Source organism: Besnoitia besnoiti, chromosome I, assembly GCF_002563875.1.
Source record: "Besnoitia besnoiti strain Bb-Ger1 chromosome I, whole genome shotgun sequence".
Classification (NCBI taxonomy): domain Eukaryota; phylum Apicomplexa; class Conoidasida; order Eucoccidiorida; family Sarcocystidae; genus Besnoitia; species Besnoitia besnoiti.
The window spans coordinates 4,495,154-4,511,797 of NC_042356.1; the positions used below are offsets into that span (position 1 = coordinate 4,495,154).

General features: G+C 62.7%; 1 protein-coding gene across 1 annotated transcript; it reads right to left on the reverse strand.

Annotated features, from left to right (window-relative positions):
* Window positions 1-1,135: 1,135 nt before the first annotated feature.
* BESB_006550 (uncharacterized protein) lies at window positions 1,136-16,607 on the reverse strand (the record flags this gene model as incomplete). Its single annotated transcript, XM_029359410.1, has 6 exons — window positions 1,136-6,796; window positions 7,431-7,601; window positions 8,150-9,418; window positions 9,820-11,632; window positions 11,992-14,342; window positions 14,754-16,607. The coding sequence occupies 6 exons, from the start codon at window positions 16,605-16,607 to the stop codon at window positions 1,136-1,138; spliced, it is 13,119 nt and encodes a 4,372-aa protein (XP_029222323.1).
* Between the last annotated feature and the right edge of the window lie 37 nt (window positions 16,608-16,644).

Here is a 16,644-nt window from a genome sequence, read left to right on the forward strand (position 1 = left end):
ATACACAAGCAAATTCATATACGTGTATATACGCAAAGATCTATATCTACATGCATACATACGCACAAGCATTTCCCGGTTGAACCTGTCACACCGATCTATCTATGTGTAGGTGAGCAAGGGAGCATTCATACAATTCGAACGGGGGAAACATAATCAGATCTGGTGTCAGACTGGAGGCCTGGATGAAGTTGAGAAGTTCTCTCTCCTGCGTAGGCGCTGGCTAGTCTGCTTAGCTCGTCTGTAGTCCCGACTTCTCTCGTGATTGACAGGCGCACGAATTTCCTAGCGCTGCGTCAGTAAGCACTCTAAACTGAACGTGATAGGTACGAGAAGGAACCGCCTAGATGAAGACACCAACTCTCCGTAGAGCTCTAGAAGGGCCCTCGATTTCACATAACGACACGGGGCGCCGCCAGCAGCTCCCGCGAGGCGAGGCGCCGATCTGGCTGCGCAGCTGCCGAGCCTAGGGTCAGGAAAACGCTGCGAAGGAGCAAGCACGACTCAGGGCAACGGGAAGCTGTTCGAGTTTCGCTAAGCGCAGAAGTCTTGGTGTGAGTCTTTTGAAGCGCGCGTCGGGCGACAGTTCGAAAAGACTCGTCTCTGCAGCCCGTAGCGTGTCGTGCAATATTCACATCAGCGTTACCCTCGGGCTCATAGTCGCAGAGGAGGCTCGACTGCAAAGGGCGCCGCTGCATTAGCGTTTCAGGCGCAGCGCTCGCTGGTGACTTTAAACAAATGGAGTTTTCACACGTGCGTCCCGCCCGTTTCCAGACTGGAGACTGAAGAATAAAAAATTCGCCAGCGGCCTTCTGCCTGCGTCCGCCCGCCCATGGCACAAACCGAGAGGAAGATTGCAGGCGCGAGGATGTGGATGCAGGCACGCAGGAGCTAGATGAAAACAAAAAGCAAACTGACAAAAACTGAGGCACCCGAGGCCGAAAGGCGGGTCTCCCTACATATGAAACCATATACTCGAGGGCCCTTTTGCCGGACGCAACGCATCGGGGGGCAGCCAAACACACTCTTGGAAAGCACCGCCTCTGCAGGCGCCTCAGGGTCCGTCTGTGACTTTTGGTTGCCTCCCTGGAGGTCGCCCTCGCGTGTTTTGACTCGGTTCTTGCCCCAGCGTTTCTCACTTTCCCGCCGATTTGACGCGCCCGTATGGATTACCCTTCTTCAACTTGGGTCCCGGCTTCGCGGCCTCCTCCTCCGGCGCCGCTGCGAGGAGCGAAAAGGCCCGACGCGGGACAGCCGCAGAATACCAGGCGCCCTTGCTGAGGCGAGGCGGTGTCGGCGATGGCGGGCGCCTCCAAAGAGAGACAGCGCTGCGTTCTCCCGGCGTGGAGCCCCTCACTCTCCGCGTGTTTGCCGAACACGAAAAGGAGGCGAAACGCGTCGACGGCGCGTGAGAAGGGGCGACGGAGGCGCCTGACTCGAGAGAAAGAGAGGCGGAAAGCAGCGAACAGACTCTTTCACTTCCGCTCTCGACATCTGGCCTCGCGTCACGTGTCGGGCCTGTCTCCCGAAAAGAAGCGGCAGACTGTGCGTCGCTTGCCTTTCTCTCTGTTTCTCCGCCTCGATCTGACTTCACAGTCTCTCGGTCGTCTGCGGGCGACATCGTCAGGTCGTACTCTGTATGCAGATTTCCGGCAAGAATCTCCGTCGTCGCCTCTGCCTTCGAGGCAATTCCTGCTTCTCCCCCGCCATCGCCATCCATGCCATCTAAACCCCTCTGTCTTCCCTCTCCTTCTTCCTCAGGGTCGCCCATTGCCTGTCTCTCTGGCGTCACATGCGTCCCTGTCTCCTCGGCCTCCACGGCGGGGTCTACAGCTGCCTCGCCGTCTTCCGCCGCTGGACCGTTTGCTTCCTTCTCTCCCTGCGCACGCCGCCCTCGCGCGCTGGGTACCTCCTCCGCCGCGGGCGGCGCCTTGCCTGCGAGTCTCGTCGATCCCGTCTCTCCGCGGTTTCGCGCGTCATCCCCTCGCCCCGAGTTTTCCTCTGCCCACGGGACTGGCTCTTCAGCCCCTCGGCCTGCCGCCTCGCGGCTACCTGGATCTTCCCTCCGCGCCCTCGCTTCTTCGCGGGCGCTGTCGTCAAGCGCCACCTCCTCCGGCGCCGCCCCGGAGGCTCCCTCTGCGCCGGCGTTGGCCCGAGCGCTGGAAATGCGTTCGATCTCCCTCCACAGCTCGCGCTGGCGCTGCTGCAGGAGGAAGGTGAGGAAGCGCGCGTGCTCCGCGGAGGTCGCGAGACTCCTGCCCTCGCTGCCTCTGGCTGTCGAGGCCGACCGGGACAGCCCGCCGAGGGTGTCTTCTCTAGGCGACCGCGAAGAGAAGCCGCGCGCGAGCGGCGAGGCGGTCGGCGCGCGCGAACTCCAGGCGCGCGCCGTCAGACTGTTGCGTGGGGGGGAGTAGGACGCCGCAGAAGCAGTAGAAGCCAAGAGGGAGGACGGCGACGAGGAAGGGCGCGACTGGATGGAGCTCGAAGAGAATGCAGAAGACCAGCGCCCCAGCGGGTACCGCGGATTCACTTCGCCCGCTGCGTCTCGCTGTCCTCCGCCGAAGTCGCTGCGCCTTCTAGGGCTCGAGGAGGATGCCTTCTCCCCGCCCCGCCTCGAAACCGCGCGCGCAGAAACAGGCACAAAGCACACGGAGGCCGAAGACAGGCACGATGATGAGCAGGAGAAGCGAGACGACAGGCAACGCGATGGAGAACTGTTGCGCGTGGTGTGCAGTCTCGCACGCGACTCGGCCTCTCCTCGCTTCGGCTTTGTCTTCTCCGTGTCAAGCGCGTCCGACATGGGCTTAAACGTGAGACTCAACTGAACGCGCTCGCTTAGCTCAAGATCCAGTTCGCTGCTCGCCCCCGAAGAAGCCGAGTCAGACAGGGAACGGAGTGTCTCGGCGCCGCCGACCCCTTCTCCGCGACCCCGACCCTTTGTTCCTCGTGCGTTCACTCCCACCCACGCTAAAGCAGTGTCGTCTCTGCGCACGCCTCGCGCGCTGCCGGCTCGGCTGCCGCGCTCGATGAACAGCGACTCGAGTTTCCGCACGCGCTCTGCCTCGCGCTCAAGAAAGACGAAGGGGCACGCGTCGCATCTGCGGCAGACCTTCCCGAGGGCCTCGCCGCCGCTCGCCAGGACCGCGTAGATCGGCGCTTTCTCCGCGAAAGTCGGAGCTCGCCTCACGCGCCCCAGGTTGGAGTTCCACGGCGGCCATGGCGACTCGCAGACCGAGTTCGCCGACGAGACCGACCGCGCAGAGTGCGGCGGGCGAGTGCGTGAAGACTCCGCCGCGGAGGCGGAGGCGGAAACTGAGCGCGACGCAGCGGGCAGAGGCCCGCGAGGCCGCGCCGAGTGAGGACGAACCGAGAGCGAGGAGGCGCGAGCGGCCGCGGCGACAGTCCGCGAAGAAGACCCTGGCGACGGGTGCCGCCGCGGAGACCGCGAAAGCGGCGCGCGTCGTGCAGAGAAATACCGGGGCCGTGAGGAATCATGCGAGCGACAACCCGCGAGGCGAGAGGAGGCGCGAGCTGCAGGTAAAAGGGACTGGGCAAGTCGCGAGGCAGAGGAAGCGCCGAGCCTGGCGGAACCAGGCGTCCGCGGCAGCGAGGTGAGCGACGCATCCGTGCCGCGCGGGAGACCGCCGCGGCCTCGCGAAGGCTCTGAAACCGCGCCGGGCGGCAATTTGGGCGACGCCAGAGACGCAAGTGACAGTCCGTGCGGAGGAGAGCAACGCCGAGGAGAGACAGCAAAGGAAGCGTGTGACGCGGGAGGAGGCGACGAGAGGCACCGCCGAAACGCAGAGGCCTCCTCTTCGCTGCATGCCTCTCTCGCTCTACAGAGAAAATACGAAGAACACAGGCCGGCGACCGGGCTCTCCAACGAGGAGGGTGAAGACAGCGACCGCGAAAGAGCTGCGATCGCGTCTTGCGTAGGCCGTGCCTGCTCGTCGTCTGCGCAGGCTCCTCGCCCCGGTGACAGATGCATGCAAGACGAACGAGACAGAAGCGAAGACAGGGCCAAGCGCTCAATCTCCGACTGGAGCATTGCGGGCAAGGAGTATACGGAGGGAAGGAATCCCGCGCTCAACGAAGAGACAGCGATAGATGTAGCGTCCGCCGGTGCAGCGGAGCCGGAGCCTTCCCTAGTCAGGGGAGCGTCCACGGCGGCCGAGTTTTCCCCCCTGTGTTTTTCGGCGCTTGCCGCCTCTTCACTCTGGCTGCAGGCGCACGCGTCTCCTTCGCTCTCCTCACCCGCCATGTCTTCTTCGTCTTGTCTCCTCTGCTCTTTTTGGCCGTAGTGGCAACGAGCCTCTTCTTCGTCTCCGCGCGTACCAAAGAACTCGTGTGCCTCCGACACGGCTCCCGGCTGTTCGCGCGGACGGATGGATATGTCTGGGTCGCGGGTCTGCGCTTCATTTTCTGGTGCTGCCCTTTCTTCAGTCGCTGTTCCTCGCGTTCCTGCGTCGATCGCCTCTCTCCCTCTTCCATCCTCATCTGCGCTAGTGCCAGAATACCCCTCCACGCTTTCCGCGCGCCTCTGCGTCTGCCGACTCTCGTCTCCTTCGTCTTCTCTGTCGCGCCACCCCCCTGCATGCTGTCTCTCTGCCTCGCTGAACCCGTAGTCTGTGTCCGCAGAGGCTTCCTCCTCGTCGCTGCCCGCCGTGAGCTTCGCTGCCTCCAGGTCGGTCTCTTCGCCTTCAGCCTCGCTTGCTGCCCCCTCCTCCGCTGGCTCTCCACCCAAATCTTCTGCTTCTCCCTCGAATGCGTCGCCAGAGGTCTCATTCTCTGGAGTCGCGAGTGCGGCTTCAGGAACCAATTCGCGGCCGGTGTGTGACTCCACCGAAAACACAAGCGCCTCGGCGCTTGGGCGGCGAGGGCTTGCACGCGGAGGCGCGACCCCGTTGACCATCCTCTCCGACAGCAGCTCCTCCTTCGCTGCCGCGTGTTGCGGCTCATGTGCCGCGCAGTCCGGAAGGATCGCAGGCCTCGCCTCTCTGTGTCCTGCGCATTCGTCTGCGTCGGCGGCAGCCTCTGTCGCGCCGCAGGGCTCGTCTTCCTCAAGAGACTTCACAAAATGAGATCCTTCTGCTGCCTCTTCTTCATGTATGCCTTCTCTCGCGTGGGTTTCAACGCCCCTCCACTCGGAGGGTGTCGCTTCCTTTTCATCTTCTGTCCGGTGGCTGGTCTCATCCGCTGCAGTGTGTGACGCGCCGTCTGCTATTGCGTCAATTTTCTCGTTTTTCCTCTCGTCGCACCCTTCTGCAGCTTCGCCTTCTTCTGTGTCTCGCTCGGCCGTTTCACCTCTTTCCATCCTCCTCTCTGCGCATTCCTGTGCGTCATCCTCTGCCTTCCTCCCTGCGTCAGAATCGAATGCCGCTTCCTCTTCGGCTTTCAATCCCTTCGTCTGTGTGTGCTCGCTCGCAGCACCTCCCTGCAGCGGGTTGGTCTCTTCTTTCTTGTCGTTCTCGGATTTCTCTTCGAGGCCTCCATGCGCGTCTGTCGCTTCGCGGAGGGACGCCTCCGCTCTCTCGTCTTGGCTGACCTCCGCGGACTTGCGGCAGCCGCAGTCTGCATCCTGTCCGCGCTCCTCAGTTGGCATGCATCTGAGATCGAGTCCTCGTCGTGCGGCTTCCGACGCGCAAGAGACATTTGGTTTCGCCTCTATTGCTGCCTCGTCTAGTTCGTCAAGCCTCACGGAAGAGGTGTCCTCTGCGATTCGCGCTTGCGTTAGGGGGTCAGACTCCTCAGTCCCCAACGGCACCTCTTGCGAGCTAGGGACAAGGAGACCCCACAGCACACAACTCTGCGAGTCGCCGTTCGCTTCCGCGTCTGCTTCTTGCGCTTCCTCGCCGCGAGGCCCCAGAAGGCCAGCCGGCGCCCTGAAGACGTCGATCTCCTCCACTCCGCCTTCGTCGTCATCTTCTGTCTCCTCTCCTCCCGCCTCCTCTTCGTCTCCACTGCTTGCTCGTGCCTCGCACGCAGTTTCAAAGGACTCACAGCGAGGAGCCCGCTCAGGGAAGGCCTTTGTCTGCCGCAGCGAAGCCAGGGCGACCTCAGTCAGCCTCTCCATATCTGCCGACTGAGCGGCGCCTGCTTCAGATTCTGCGCGCGGCCTGTTGCTCAGAGGAAGAAGCTCGGGCGAAGAAAGGCCCTGCGCGAAGACGAGGCGCGGAGACGCGGCGCTGGAAGGGACGCCCGCCGGCGCCGCTTCTCCTTCGTCCTCTCGCTCGCCCAGTCCTCGCGCCTCAGCCTGCCTGTCTGCGCGCTGCGGAAGGGAGAGGGGGTCAGCGCAGGATGCGGAGAACACGGAGGACGCGAAAGACGAGGCTGCAGAGAAAAACAGCGTGGATCTGCGGCGCGCAGAGACAGGAGGCTGAGGGGAGCTCGCGCGGCTTCCTTCTGCGTCGATATCGCTCGTATCATCTCCACAGGAGGAGCACGCGAGGGCGAAAATCGCCGAATCAAAAGACGACGCAGGCGGCAGTGCAGAAAGCTCGAACGATGACGCTTCAGGAGCAGGCGGGATTGGTTGAGACGCGCACGACGGCGCCGTGGAGGGCGACGGAGGAGACGGGCAGGAGGGTGCGCAGTGAGGAGGCAGCGGAAAGCCCTCTGAGGAAGAGAAGTCGCGCCGCAGCGAATCTTCTCGATTTGGCGATTCATGGGAACCGGCATTTGCATCCAGGCCGGCGGTCAGCGCCTTCTGTGCGTCGACTGTTTCGAGTGCGCCCTCCTCGGCGTCTTCAGCCCCAGCCGCGGCTCTCAACTCCAGGGACGCGGCAGTCGCGGGCGTCTGCCGAAAAAGGAGAAGGCGAGGAAACGAAGAAGAAGGAGAAAAGGAAAGGAGGGCAGGATGAGCAGGAAAGGCACACATCACACACACGACACAAAACACACAGCAAGATGACGAGGAAGAGTGATCAGAAAAGAACTGTGCGGCGAGGGGAACCAGCCAGGCTCGCGGCCGCCACGATGAGCGTGGCGGCCGCGAGAAGGCGCCGGAATCCGAACAGTTCAGAGGCGGGGGGGGGGGGGGGGAGGAGGAGGAGGAGGAGGTTCAAGGTTCAGGGCTTAGGATTAGAAGTTTGCAAGTGTGCTTTTCCCCTTGCGTTAGGAGGTAGTATGTATGTGGGCGTTCATTGTTTCCACGGCACTATCTCCTTGCTTTTCTGCCTCCGCTCTCTGTTTTTTCGTTTCCAGAATGATTGTTCGTCTCCGCCCCCCCTTCGCCTCTTTTGATAACTTGTTTTATCCCTAAACAGTCCGTCGGCAAGAGCCCAGCATTCGGCGGGGCTGGCTCGCGAGCGGGGATATCGCGGCAAGCTCGATACAGGTACTACTGATCGGAATGGCGTGCCAGGGAGCATATCAAAACAGGCCATGAAGCGTCGCCTCCCTGTCTCTGGCGCTCCTCTGTCCCCTCCTACCTCCCTCTTCAGGGATCTTCTCTTGTCATCTGAGCGGCCGCCGCGCCCAACCTCCACAACTCTCTCTGCTGTCTGGTCTTCTCCTGAGCAACCGCTGACGCGCCTCTGAGGCGGCTTCAAACGGCTGAGATCCAGAGAAGCAAGTAAAGCACCCAGTACGTCTTTGGGTAGCTTTGGCTAGCTGACGAAAGGGGATCCGCCAACAGCAAAAAAATATGGCACGAAACAGGAGAGGGAAGGGACTGCAGCCGCACCTCTCTGAGAAAGAGAGGCCCTGTCGGCTGAACCAGGAGGACAGAAGCAGAAAAGAATGTCCTCTACTGCTCGCGAAAGCAATAGAACCATACTCGTATGCAGAGAGCTCTCTGTTTTGGTCCTGAATCTGTGCGGATCTACATTCATGCGTGCCCATCAACACGCTCACTGACACACACAGGAAGACTTCCTCGTCTCTTCTCGGAACCGAGAGTCGGCGACAGCTCCAAGCGAAGAGAGAGCAAGAAAGCAGCCGGGCGTTCTCGGTCGTTCCGAGAATAGAGGAACCTTGCAAGAGGAAGCTGCGCCACGGTATAAGGGACAAAACTTCCTCAGATAGCCGACCTGTTTCTTCCTTTTTGCCAGCGTGCCGACATCCACACATGCATGCATATACGTAGTTATCTACCAATTAATAGAGATTAGTCTCGATATCTCCGGAGCCGCTCTCCTCAGGCGCTTACCGACGAAAGACGAGGAGGAGGCGCGGTGAAGCTGCTGCATCTGTGGGGGGTGCATTCGCGCCTTCCACCTGGTGATGTCTCGTTGAAATGGGGTTCGAAAGACGGAGACCGCGAGGCCACGAAGTCGCCTTCGTGGTCTTCTCCGGCGTCGCCGTAGACCTCCCAGATTGATTCATCGGGCTGTCTTGCACACGCTTCGCCACGGGCCTCGGCGTGCCAGTGTGGAGCCTGGATCGCGACGGCATGCCCCGGGGCGTGTCTCCAGGGTCCCGCCCCACAATTTTCTCCACTGTCTCCTTCCCCGCACTCGGAGGCCCAGCGCGCGTCCGCATCGCTAGCTTGCCGCCACAAAGGCACCTCGGGGACATCTGCGCATGACTGTCTCGGCGATCCAACCCCCTCGTCGCAGAAGGAGGAAGACGAGAAAGAAGAAGCCTGAGGCGGGAAAGTCGCGCGGAAGGGAGCGGCGTCGCCGCAGCGAGAGCGGGCAGCGAACGAATCGGGAATGGATCTGACCTGCGGCACACACGCTTCTTCCCTGTCGCGCTCGCCGCGAATGGGTTCGTAGGCCTCTTCAGCGAAGGGCAGGGAAGAAGGATGGAAGCAATTGGAAGGCGAAAGCGAGCATCGGTGCGACGCAAGACGCGAGGAAGGGAGACAGCCGCGATTCTCCTCCTCTTGACCCCAGCAGCGGTGACACGGAGGCTGCCGCGGGGGGCTGTGGAGGGCGTGCGGCTCGCCGGCGTCGTCTCCCCTTCTCTCGGAGATTCCAGTCGCTTCGCAGCAGCTGCGGAAGAAGGGAGCATTCCAGGGAGCTCCGCACTCTCTACGTTCTTTTTCCTGTCCCGTCCCTTCAGGTCGCCCTGCCTCGCCTCTCATCCAACGCGGGCTGCCCTGCGGCTGGCAGTCTCCGCGTTCTCTCTCCTCGACACGCGCGGAAAGAAAAGAGGCTCTCCCGCCTCCAGCGTGAGGCTCCGCCGGGGGACGGGCCCGTTGGGGAAGCGCCGCGGCTCCAAACGCCGGCGGATCCGCGCCCGACGTCCACCTGTCTCCTTCTCGCTCGTCGTCCGCTCGCCGGCAAGTCGCCGCTGAGCGAGCCGCTGCGCCCGGCGCAAGCAGAGGAGAAACGGGCGGCTCGCCTTCGCGGGGCGAGCGGAAGCCGGGGGTGCGTCCCGCTTGGGCCAAGGCGAAATTCGCGCTCTCGGATGGGAGCTCCGAAGAAGCATGGAATGGAGGGAAACGAATGGCGTCTGCATTGCCGAAGAGGCGCTGAAGGACACGCATGCAGAAAAAAAGAAGGAGAGAGACTGCGCGGTCACCAGAGACAGGCGGGGTCAGCAGGAGCGGGGAAAAGGAAAAACAGGGAGAATCGATAGGAACTGTCCGCCTGTGACGTGCAGTGATATACATGCATGTGTGGGCAGCCGTCTATCCTTACAACGAACGAACACGTAGATATTCATATGTCTATACACATATACATATGGATATATGCAGCGGGGCAGGAGGCGACTCGCTTGAAACCGACGGAGGGATGCCTCAGCGGAGCCAAGCTGTGCGGCAGTTTAGGAATCGCTCGCCGCGGGTTGATAGGGAGAAGAGAAGTCAGGTAGTTTCTCTTCCCAGGCGCTCCATTCTGCGCTGTGTAAGACTCAGATCGCGATGCGCACCTCTCTCAGTTGTCGCGTGTTCATGGCTAGCGCTTGTCCCTGCATGCGCAGTCGCTGGTTGGTTTCTGTGGTCCGCCGCAGTTTTTCCTTCAGACTCTCGAGATGTTCGCGGGAATAGGCCTCGCGATCCGCCTCTCGGGCCACTGCTTCGACTGCGAGCTCCGCCTCTCTTTCTCGTCGCCCTTCTTCGTCCTCATGTAGAGCCGCGCGCGCGCAAGGGCCTTCAAAAGCGGCGCTGGCGACGCCCCGGGTGCCCATTCCAGAGACCTGCAGATTCTCCTCGCTGAATTCTTCCAAGGGGTCTGTCCCCATGTCCTCCGCCGCAGATCCCGGCCTGGGGCCCGGTCCCCACCCCGCGGGCCCGAGGGCCTCGTCCTCAAGGGTCTCTTCGGCGCCGAAGGCCTGCAGGCGCGCGTGTGCACAGAGTTCCCTCTCGCCGCGGCCGCGCTCCTCCTCAGGGTCCAAGCAACACGGAGGCGCGATCGCAGAAGAACGAGAAGCAGAGGGAGGCTGGCGGAAGCCGCGCTGAGGGTCGGCGCAGGCCCGCGGCGAGCAGGCGGGGCCTAAGGAAGGAGGCGCCTCCGCCGGCGGCCGCTGGCACGATGGGTTCGCGTTTCGTCTGCAGGCGTCGATTTTGCGAGCGGTGCGACTCGTGATGCACATGTCTTTCATTTTCGCAATGACTTGAGTGAGGTCTCCGTGTCGCCGCAGTTCCTCGAAGCACCGCGCTTCGTCCTCCGCCCCCTCCGTCCTGCCTCGCGCGTCGCTGCAGCGCGGCGGGCCCTCTCTCTCCGCCTCCGCTGAACGGCGTATCGCCGGCGCTTCGCAGGCCGAAGAGCTGTGCGGCTCCCGGGCTTCGCGGCGGACGCTGTCGCTCTCTCGGCCGCACCCCACGGTCCCCGGAGCGCTTCTGTGCGGGGCATGTGCTCCCGTTCTGTCGCAGCCCTCCTCTTGGGCGGCAGCCGAGCCCCGGCCCGTGGGCGCCTTCGCCGGCGACTCGTTGCGCAGTTGCTGGAGGTCGCCGGCGCGCGAGATTCCCTCTGCTGCAGCCTCTGTGCCGCTGCGCCTCACCGGGCGTTTGCCTGGGCTCTCCATCAAGCGTCTACCGTCGCTCGACGAGGCTCGCTCCTCCACAATGTCTCCCCACAGACACGCAGAAGGGTCGCGCGTTCCATCGCTCGGCTCGAGCGCGGGCCTTGCCCCTCCAGGCCCGTTTCGTCGGCCCCTGCCGCCCCGCCTCGCCTCGGGCGCGCCGAGTTCGTCGGCGCCGGAGTAGTGCGAAGACGAGCACGATGAGGAGGCTGAAGGACCGTCGCAGCGTCCTGCCGAAGGGGGCTCTGTTGAGTTTTTCCTGCGCGCGGATTTCCCTGTCTGCCGGCCTGCATGCTGTTCGAGGCCCGCGTCGGGGTCGCCGCCAGGGCCATGCACGGGCGGCGCCCGCCCTGGCACTGGGCGATGGCGCAGCGCGCACGCCGCCTCGTCAGTCTCATCTTCGGAATCCTCTCCGGAGTGCAGCCGCGCGGGCCTCCTCTCGCGCCGCTTTAAGTGACAGCAAGGCTCGCCGCGGGCGGCGTGGTCATGAGCAAGGCGAATCGGTGAGGCGAGTTCGGGCGCGCGCGCGGCAGCGGCGAGGCAGCCGCCGGCTATTGTGGGAGACAGTCGAGGCTCACCGCGAGAGGGAGCCAGCGACGACGACGAGAAAGCGGAGGGACGAGAAGGCGACGACGCGTTCGCATGCACCGCAGACGCCTGCGAGCGGTCGCGCGGAGACAAGCACCCGCGACCACTTTGCGGGTGGCTGGCGGCGGAGGACCTACGGAGAGAACGGAAGTCAGACGCAGCACCAGGAATTGAAAGGGAGAAGAAAAGGGAAAAGTAGAAGACGAGTGGATCCGGAGGCACAAGCGTGGAGACGAAGACGCCGCAACGAGAGAGACAGCGACGGAATGAAAGGCCCATGACTGAGGAAAACAGAGGAAGGGAAAAAAGTGCGAGCAGACGGCCGCGAGAGACAGGAAGGCGCAACGATGAAGAGGAGAGGGAACAAGCCACCACGAAAAGCGAAAGCCAAGGCGGCATTCCTAAAACTCTTAAACACCGAAACGTCTCTGTCCTCTGCAGACGGCAACACACGCTCAAGGAGACGACGATTTTATGCGCGGTGTGACGTACAGTGGTGTATGCCGGGGGTTTCGATTTTCGGCTTGTTCAGCCTTTCCTCCTCCTGGTGTATCTTCTGTCGCTCTCTGCTTCCCGCGCTCCCTGCCATGTAGCCGCGAGCTGTCTACGTGTCTCCCGATCTCTCTGCGGCTGTCGCCTCTCTGCAGCGGCGCGTTGCTGCTTGGCACGAGGTGTCTCTCTCTGACTGTCGTCTCCTCTTTCGCCTCGTCTGCAGCCGCTCCTCCTCGAGGGCGGGGGGACGCGAAGGACGGCGGCAGCCGCTCGCTGCGAGCGACTCCCGTCTCCGCGTCTCCCTCGTCAGTCTGTGTCTGGCGCGAAGAGGAGCTCGACGAGCGCAGGAAACTGAATGGAGGGGGGACGCTGGACGCAGAATCAGAAGAAGAGGGTAACGAAGAGGAGGAAGAAGACGCATCCGAGAACTGGAAGCCGTCTGGCGGGCCGCCTTGGGACCCCTCGCGAGAGTAGGGACCTTCGTCGTAGGGCGAGTAGTACGAAGAGGAACTCGACCGAGCCGAAGCCTGATTCCCTTGCTCGGCAGCAGACCCTCCGTAAGAGCCTTTCTCCCTCGCACCGCTCTCTGCGTCGGAGTTGGTTCCCCGCGGCGATGACGGCGAGGTCCAGCGGCCGGTCCCTGGAGAAGACGTGCGTCTGGGAAGCGACGCTGCCTGGCTGCTGGCGCCCTCGCCTATCCTCTCCCGGGCTTGCTTCTTCCGGTCGCGCGACTTATCTGCGCTCCCTGGATGCTCCGGAGAGCCGCGCAGAGCTGAAAAGGACTGCGTTTCTGCGTCACTTGGACTGCGGGGCGAGTGGTCGGTGCGCGAGCCGGATCGCTGCGGTGTATGTACACCGGGAGGAGGTGCGGTCTCTGGGTCGCTGAGGTGTACCGACACCCGAAATTCTGGATTCTGGGGGGGATGTTGCGAGGAATAAGAGAGAGGCGCCGCCAAAGACGCTGAGCTATAGAACTCGCATCCCTGTTTCACTATTTGTTTGGCTGACTTGCGTCTGAGCCCGCTGCGCACACTCTTCTTTGACACTCGAGAAGAAGCCTGCGAGCGACTGGCTGAGGAAGCCGACCTGTTGCTCTCTTGGTCCGTTCCGGAAGCCCGAGAAGTCTTTTTTTCCAAGTCCTCCTCCTGTGCGGCGTCTCTCGACCGCTGAGAGGACACCTGTGACGAGTCCGAGTAGCTTTCTCCCTCAGCGTCACTGCCTGAGTCCCTTCCCTGCTCTTCTGCCTCTTCTGCTCCGTCCTCCATCTCGCTCCTCTCTTCTGCGTCTTCTCTCTCGTCTTGAGAATTCGCTTGGCGATGCGCTCCTCCGCGGCAGTCGCGCGTAGCCTGTTCTGTCCGCGACGCCTGCCGCAAGCTGCGTCGTTTCGTCGGGTCGTTGAAAAACGAAGACGACGCGATGGAATTGCCGTTCTCGCCTGTCGAGGGAAGTCCGCGCAGGTGTCCCGCTTCGGCTCGCGCAGCGAACGTCGTCTCCTTCGTCCCCGCGCCCGCCAAAGACGAGAGGGAGGCCGCGAGGCCGCCTGCGTTCTTCTCGATCTGGTCGCGAACTGACGTCGAAAGCAGAGTCCCCTCGGAGGAAGAGGAGATCTCGTGCGAGGCGCTTCTCGGGGCTACAACCGAATCCTTCTCTGGCGGCTTAGAAAACTCGCTCTCGCGATGTCGCGGAGGGCCGCCTCCTGTCTCCGCGTCGCCGAGAGAGACCGACGACGGCGGCAGCGAAGGCAGGGAGCGCTGGCGCAGCTCAGACTCCTCGCGCATCAACTGCAGACGCGAGGAGATGCGCGTGAAAAAGCTTGCGGACTGCTGCGACTCCGCGAGCAGCGGATGGCTGACTGAAGAGAAGGAAGACGAGAGAGGCCGGCGTGGAGGCGAGTCCCGCGAGACCCGCGAGGAAGCGGTCAACACACCCGAGCGTGCCACGCGACTCGTGCTGCTTGTCAAGCAGTTCCCAGACGATGCCGACGAAGAGGATGCAGGCGCAGACGAGGAGGATTGCGAGGGCGATAAAGAGCTCTGCAGCGCGGAGGACCCGCTCGAGGAGGCAGTGTGGCTCGAGGAGGCTTGAGAGGATTCGCCGCCCGACAGAGGGGTGCGGGACGAAGAAGAGCGAGAGAGAAGGGAGTCCGGGGCAGGCACCAAGGAACCCGAAGAGGAGGCACTCGACGGGTCTGGGGACGCGCTGCTGCTCAGCGAAGAAGACACTGAAGACGACGAAACGGAGGACGAAGAGGATGCGGACAAGAGGCCTGGCGTGCGCCTCGATTCTGATGAGGAGAGGTCTGAAGAAGGAAACTCGCCCCGAGGCAACGACGCTAGACCGCCGGCAGACGCCTGAAACGCACAAAGCAACCAAGGAGACCAGAATGCGCATGCAAGAAGATAAAGCAAGGCGCAGCGTGCCAACGCAAAGAGCAAAGCAGAATACACAGCAGCTAGTGCCAACGCGTGCCATCGCGGAGTCAACCCGCAGAGGCGAAGCCGCTGTAGAAGAAATCGAAGTAAACTCGTGAAAAAGACAGACGAAGAGGCCCCACACAGCTTGTCCTCCCTTCCCGTGTGTCTCCTCGGAAGCGAGAGAGAGAGCCGAGAAACACATCCGTGGAGAGTTATTTCACAGTGGACGCTTCTGAGACTGGGCGTGGAAGGCGGTAATCTTCTTCTCATGGTGAGGCCCGTCTCCGTGCCCCGTCTCGCGCAGATGGCGTCTCCTCTCGAGTCTTGGTGCGTCTCTCGGTCTCTCACCGATTCTTGGTAGCTTTCGCAGTCGCCTTCTGAGGCGACCTTCGCGAGTGCGTGTCTGTGTCGGCTGGTTGCGTTGCACTTTCGCGTGAGAGCGAGGCCCTGCGCTTGGCATTTGAGCTGAAGCAGGTTGCCGCAGAGCCTCTCTTGATGCAGTTTGAGGTGTTCCTGCTGCTGCTCGAGTTTCTGGCATCGCATTTCCGCCGCGATTTTGGCGCTGGAGAGCGCGAGGAGCTCGGCTTCGCCGGCCTCTTTCTCGCACCTGAGGATGTGCAGTTCGCGTTCCATTCGCTCCCAGTCTTCGCGCTGGAAGCGGCGCTGGTTTTCCTCTCGCTCGGCGAGGAGCTCCTTTTCCTTCTGCAGGCGGCAGTTGAGCGTCTCGAGCGCCGCGAGTTGCTTCGTGAACGAGGCGCGCACGCGATCGAGTTCGCTTCGCAGCTGCTCTTTCTCCTTGCCCACGCGCAGGCTGGTTTGTTCAGCCTCCTCCAGCTGCTCGCGGAGCGTCGCCAGCATCTTTTCTTCTTCCACGCCGCGGGCCTTCTTCAGCTCATCCGTCAGGGAGCGAAGAAACGCGATCTCGTTGCGCAGCGCCTCCCCCTTGACCTCCAAGTGCTGCACCTCCGAGTTCCGGTCTGCCAGCAGCGCCTGAAGCTCCTCGATGCGCCTCTCGTAGTTCTGTGTCTCCTCGTCGTACTCCTGCTCGAGGAGCCGCTGCAACTCCGCGGGAAAGTCGTCATCCGCCGACGGGGCTTGCAGAGGCAAAGACGAGGCCGCGGAGCCGCGGAAGTCCGACCCAGACGGCGCGGCAGACAGAGACGAAGACGAAGACGACGACAGGAGAGAAGAGGAACCCGAAGACGAGCAAGAAGAAGAACAAGATGAAGAGCAAGAAGAGCCGGATGAAGAACCGGACGAGGAGCAAGAGGAGGGACAGGATGAAGAACAAGAGGAGGAAGAGCAAGACGAAGAGGAAGCGGAGGACGAGGACTGGTTGGATCGTTTTTGTCGCAATTGTTGTCCCTGTCCGCCAGACGACATCGAGGAGATCTGTGTCGCTTCGACTCCGCCTCCCGTTTCGCTTTCGCTGGGGCTCTGTTTCCTTCTATCGAAATCCTCCGTCTGCTCTCGCCACTTCTCGCGGTCTTCTCTCCGTTTCTGCTGGAGGAACCGAATCATTCTCTGCGCGACGGTCGCCTTCTTCGTGGCCTCCAGGGCCTCCGAGCGAGACGCCTGGAGCTCCTGTCTGCATCGGGCGAGCTCCGCTTGCGCGTCGGCGACGGCCTGCAGCGTGCGCCCGATCTCCTCGTCCTTCATGTTCATCTCGCGCTCGCTCTCCCACAGCTTAGCCTGCATCTCGTCTCGGTCGAGCTTGCTGGCGCCCGCGGGCTCGCCTTGCCTCTCGCCTCCAGCTGTCGCGGAGACAGGGCAGACCGCGGGGGCGACCGTCGTCGCCTCGGACATGCCTTCCGCCGCCCCTGCGTCCTCGCTGCCCTCTCCTCCGCTCGAAGCGGAAGGTGCGGCGGTCGAGTCGGCCTTCGCCTTCGAGGAGAGACAGGCGGTCTCGAGGAGCCTGCGGCTGACGGCGTCGAGTTTCCCGATGACTCTCTGGCCCTCATGAACGGAGTTGGAGACTGCGGCGTACATCGCTTCCTCGTCGCTTTTGGCGAGCATCTTCAGTCTCGCAGCCTCGTAGGCCTCCAAGATCTCCCGCGTCTCTTTCTCGCAGTCGGGGGCCGTTCTCTGCGCGCCCACACATCCCCCAGAGCTCGCGGGGGGGAAAGCAGTCCACTGCGTCCTCCGGTCTTCCGCGTCCCCGCCCGCTGTGGGGAGGCCCGCGGGGTCCTTCGCACCGCCCATCAGGTTCGCCACGGGCGCGGAGAGGAAGGTCGAGGAG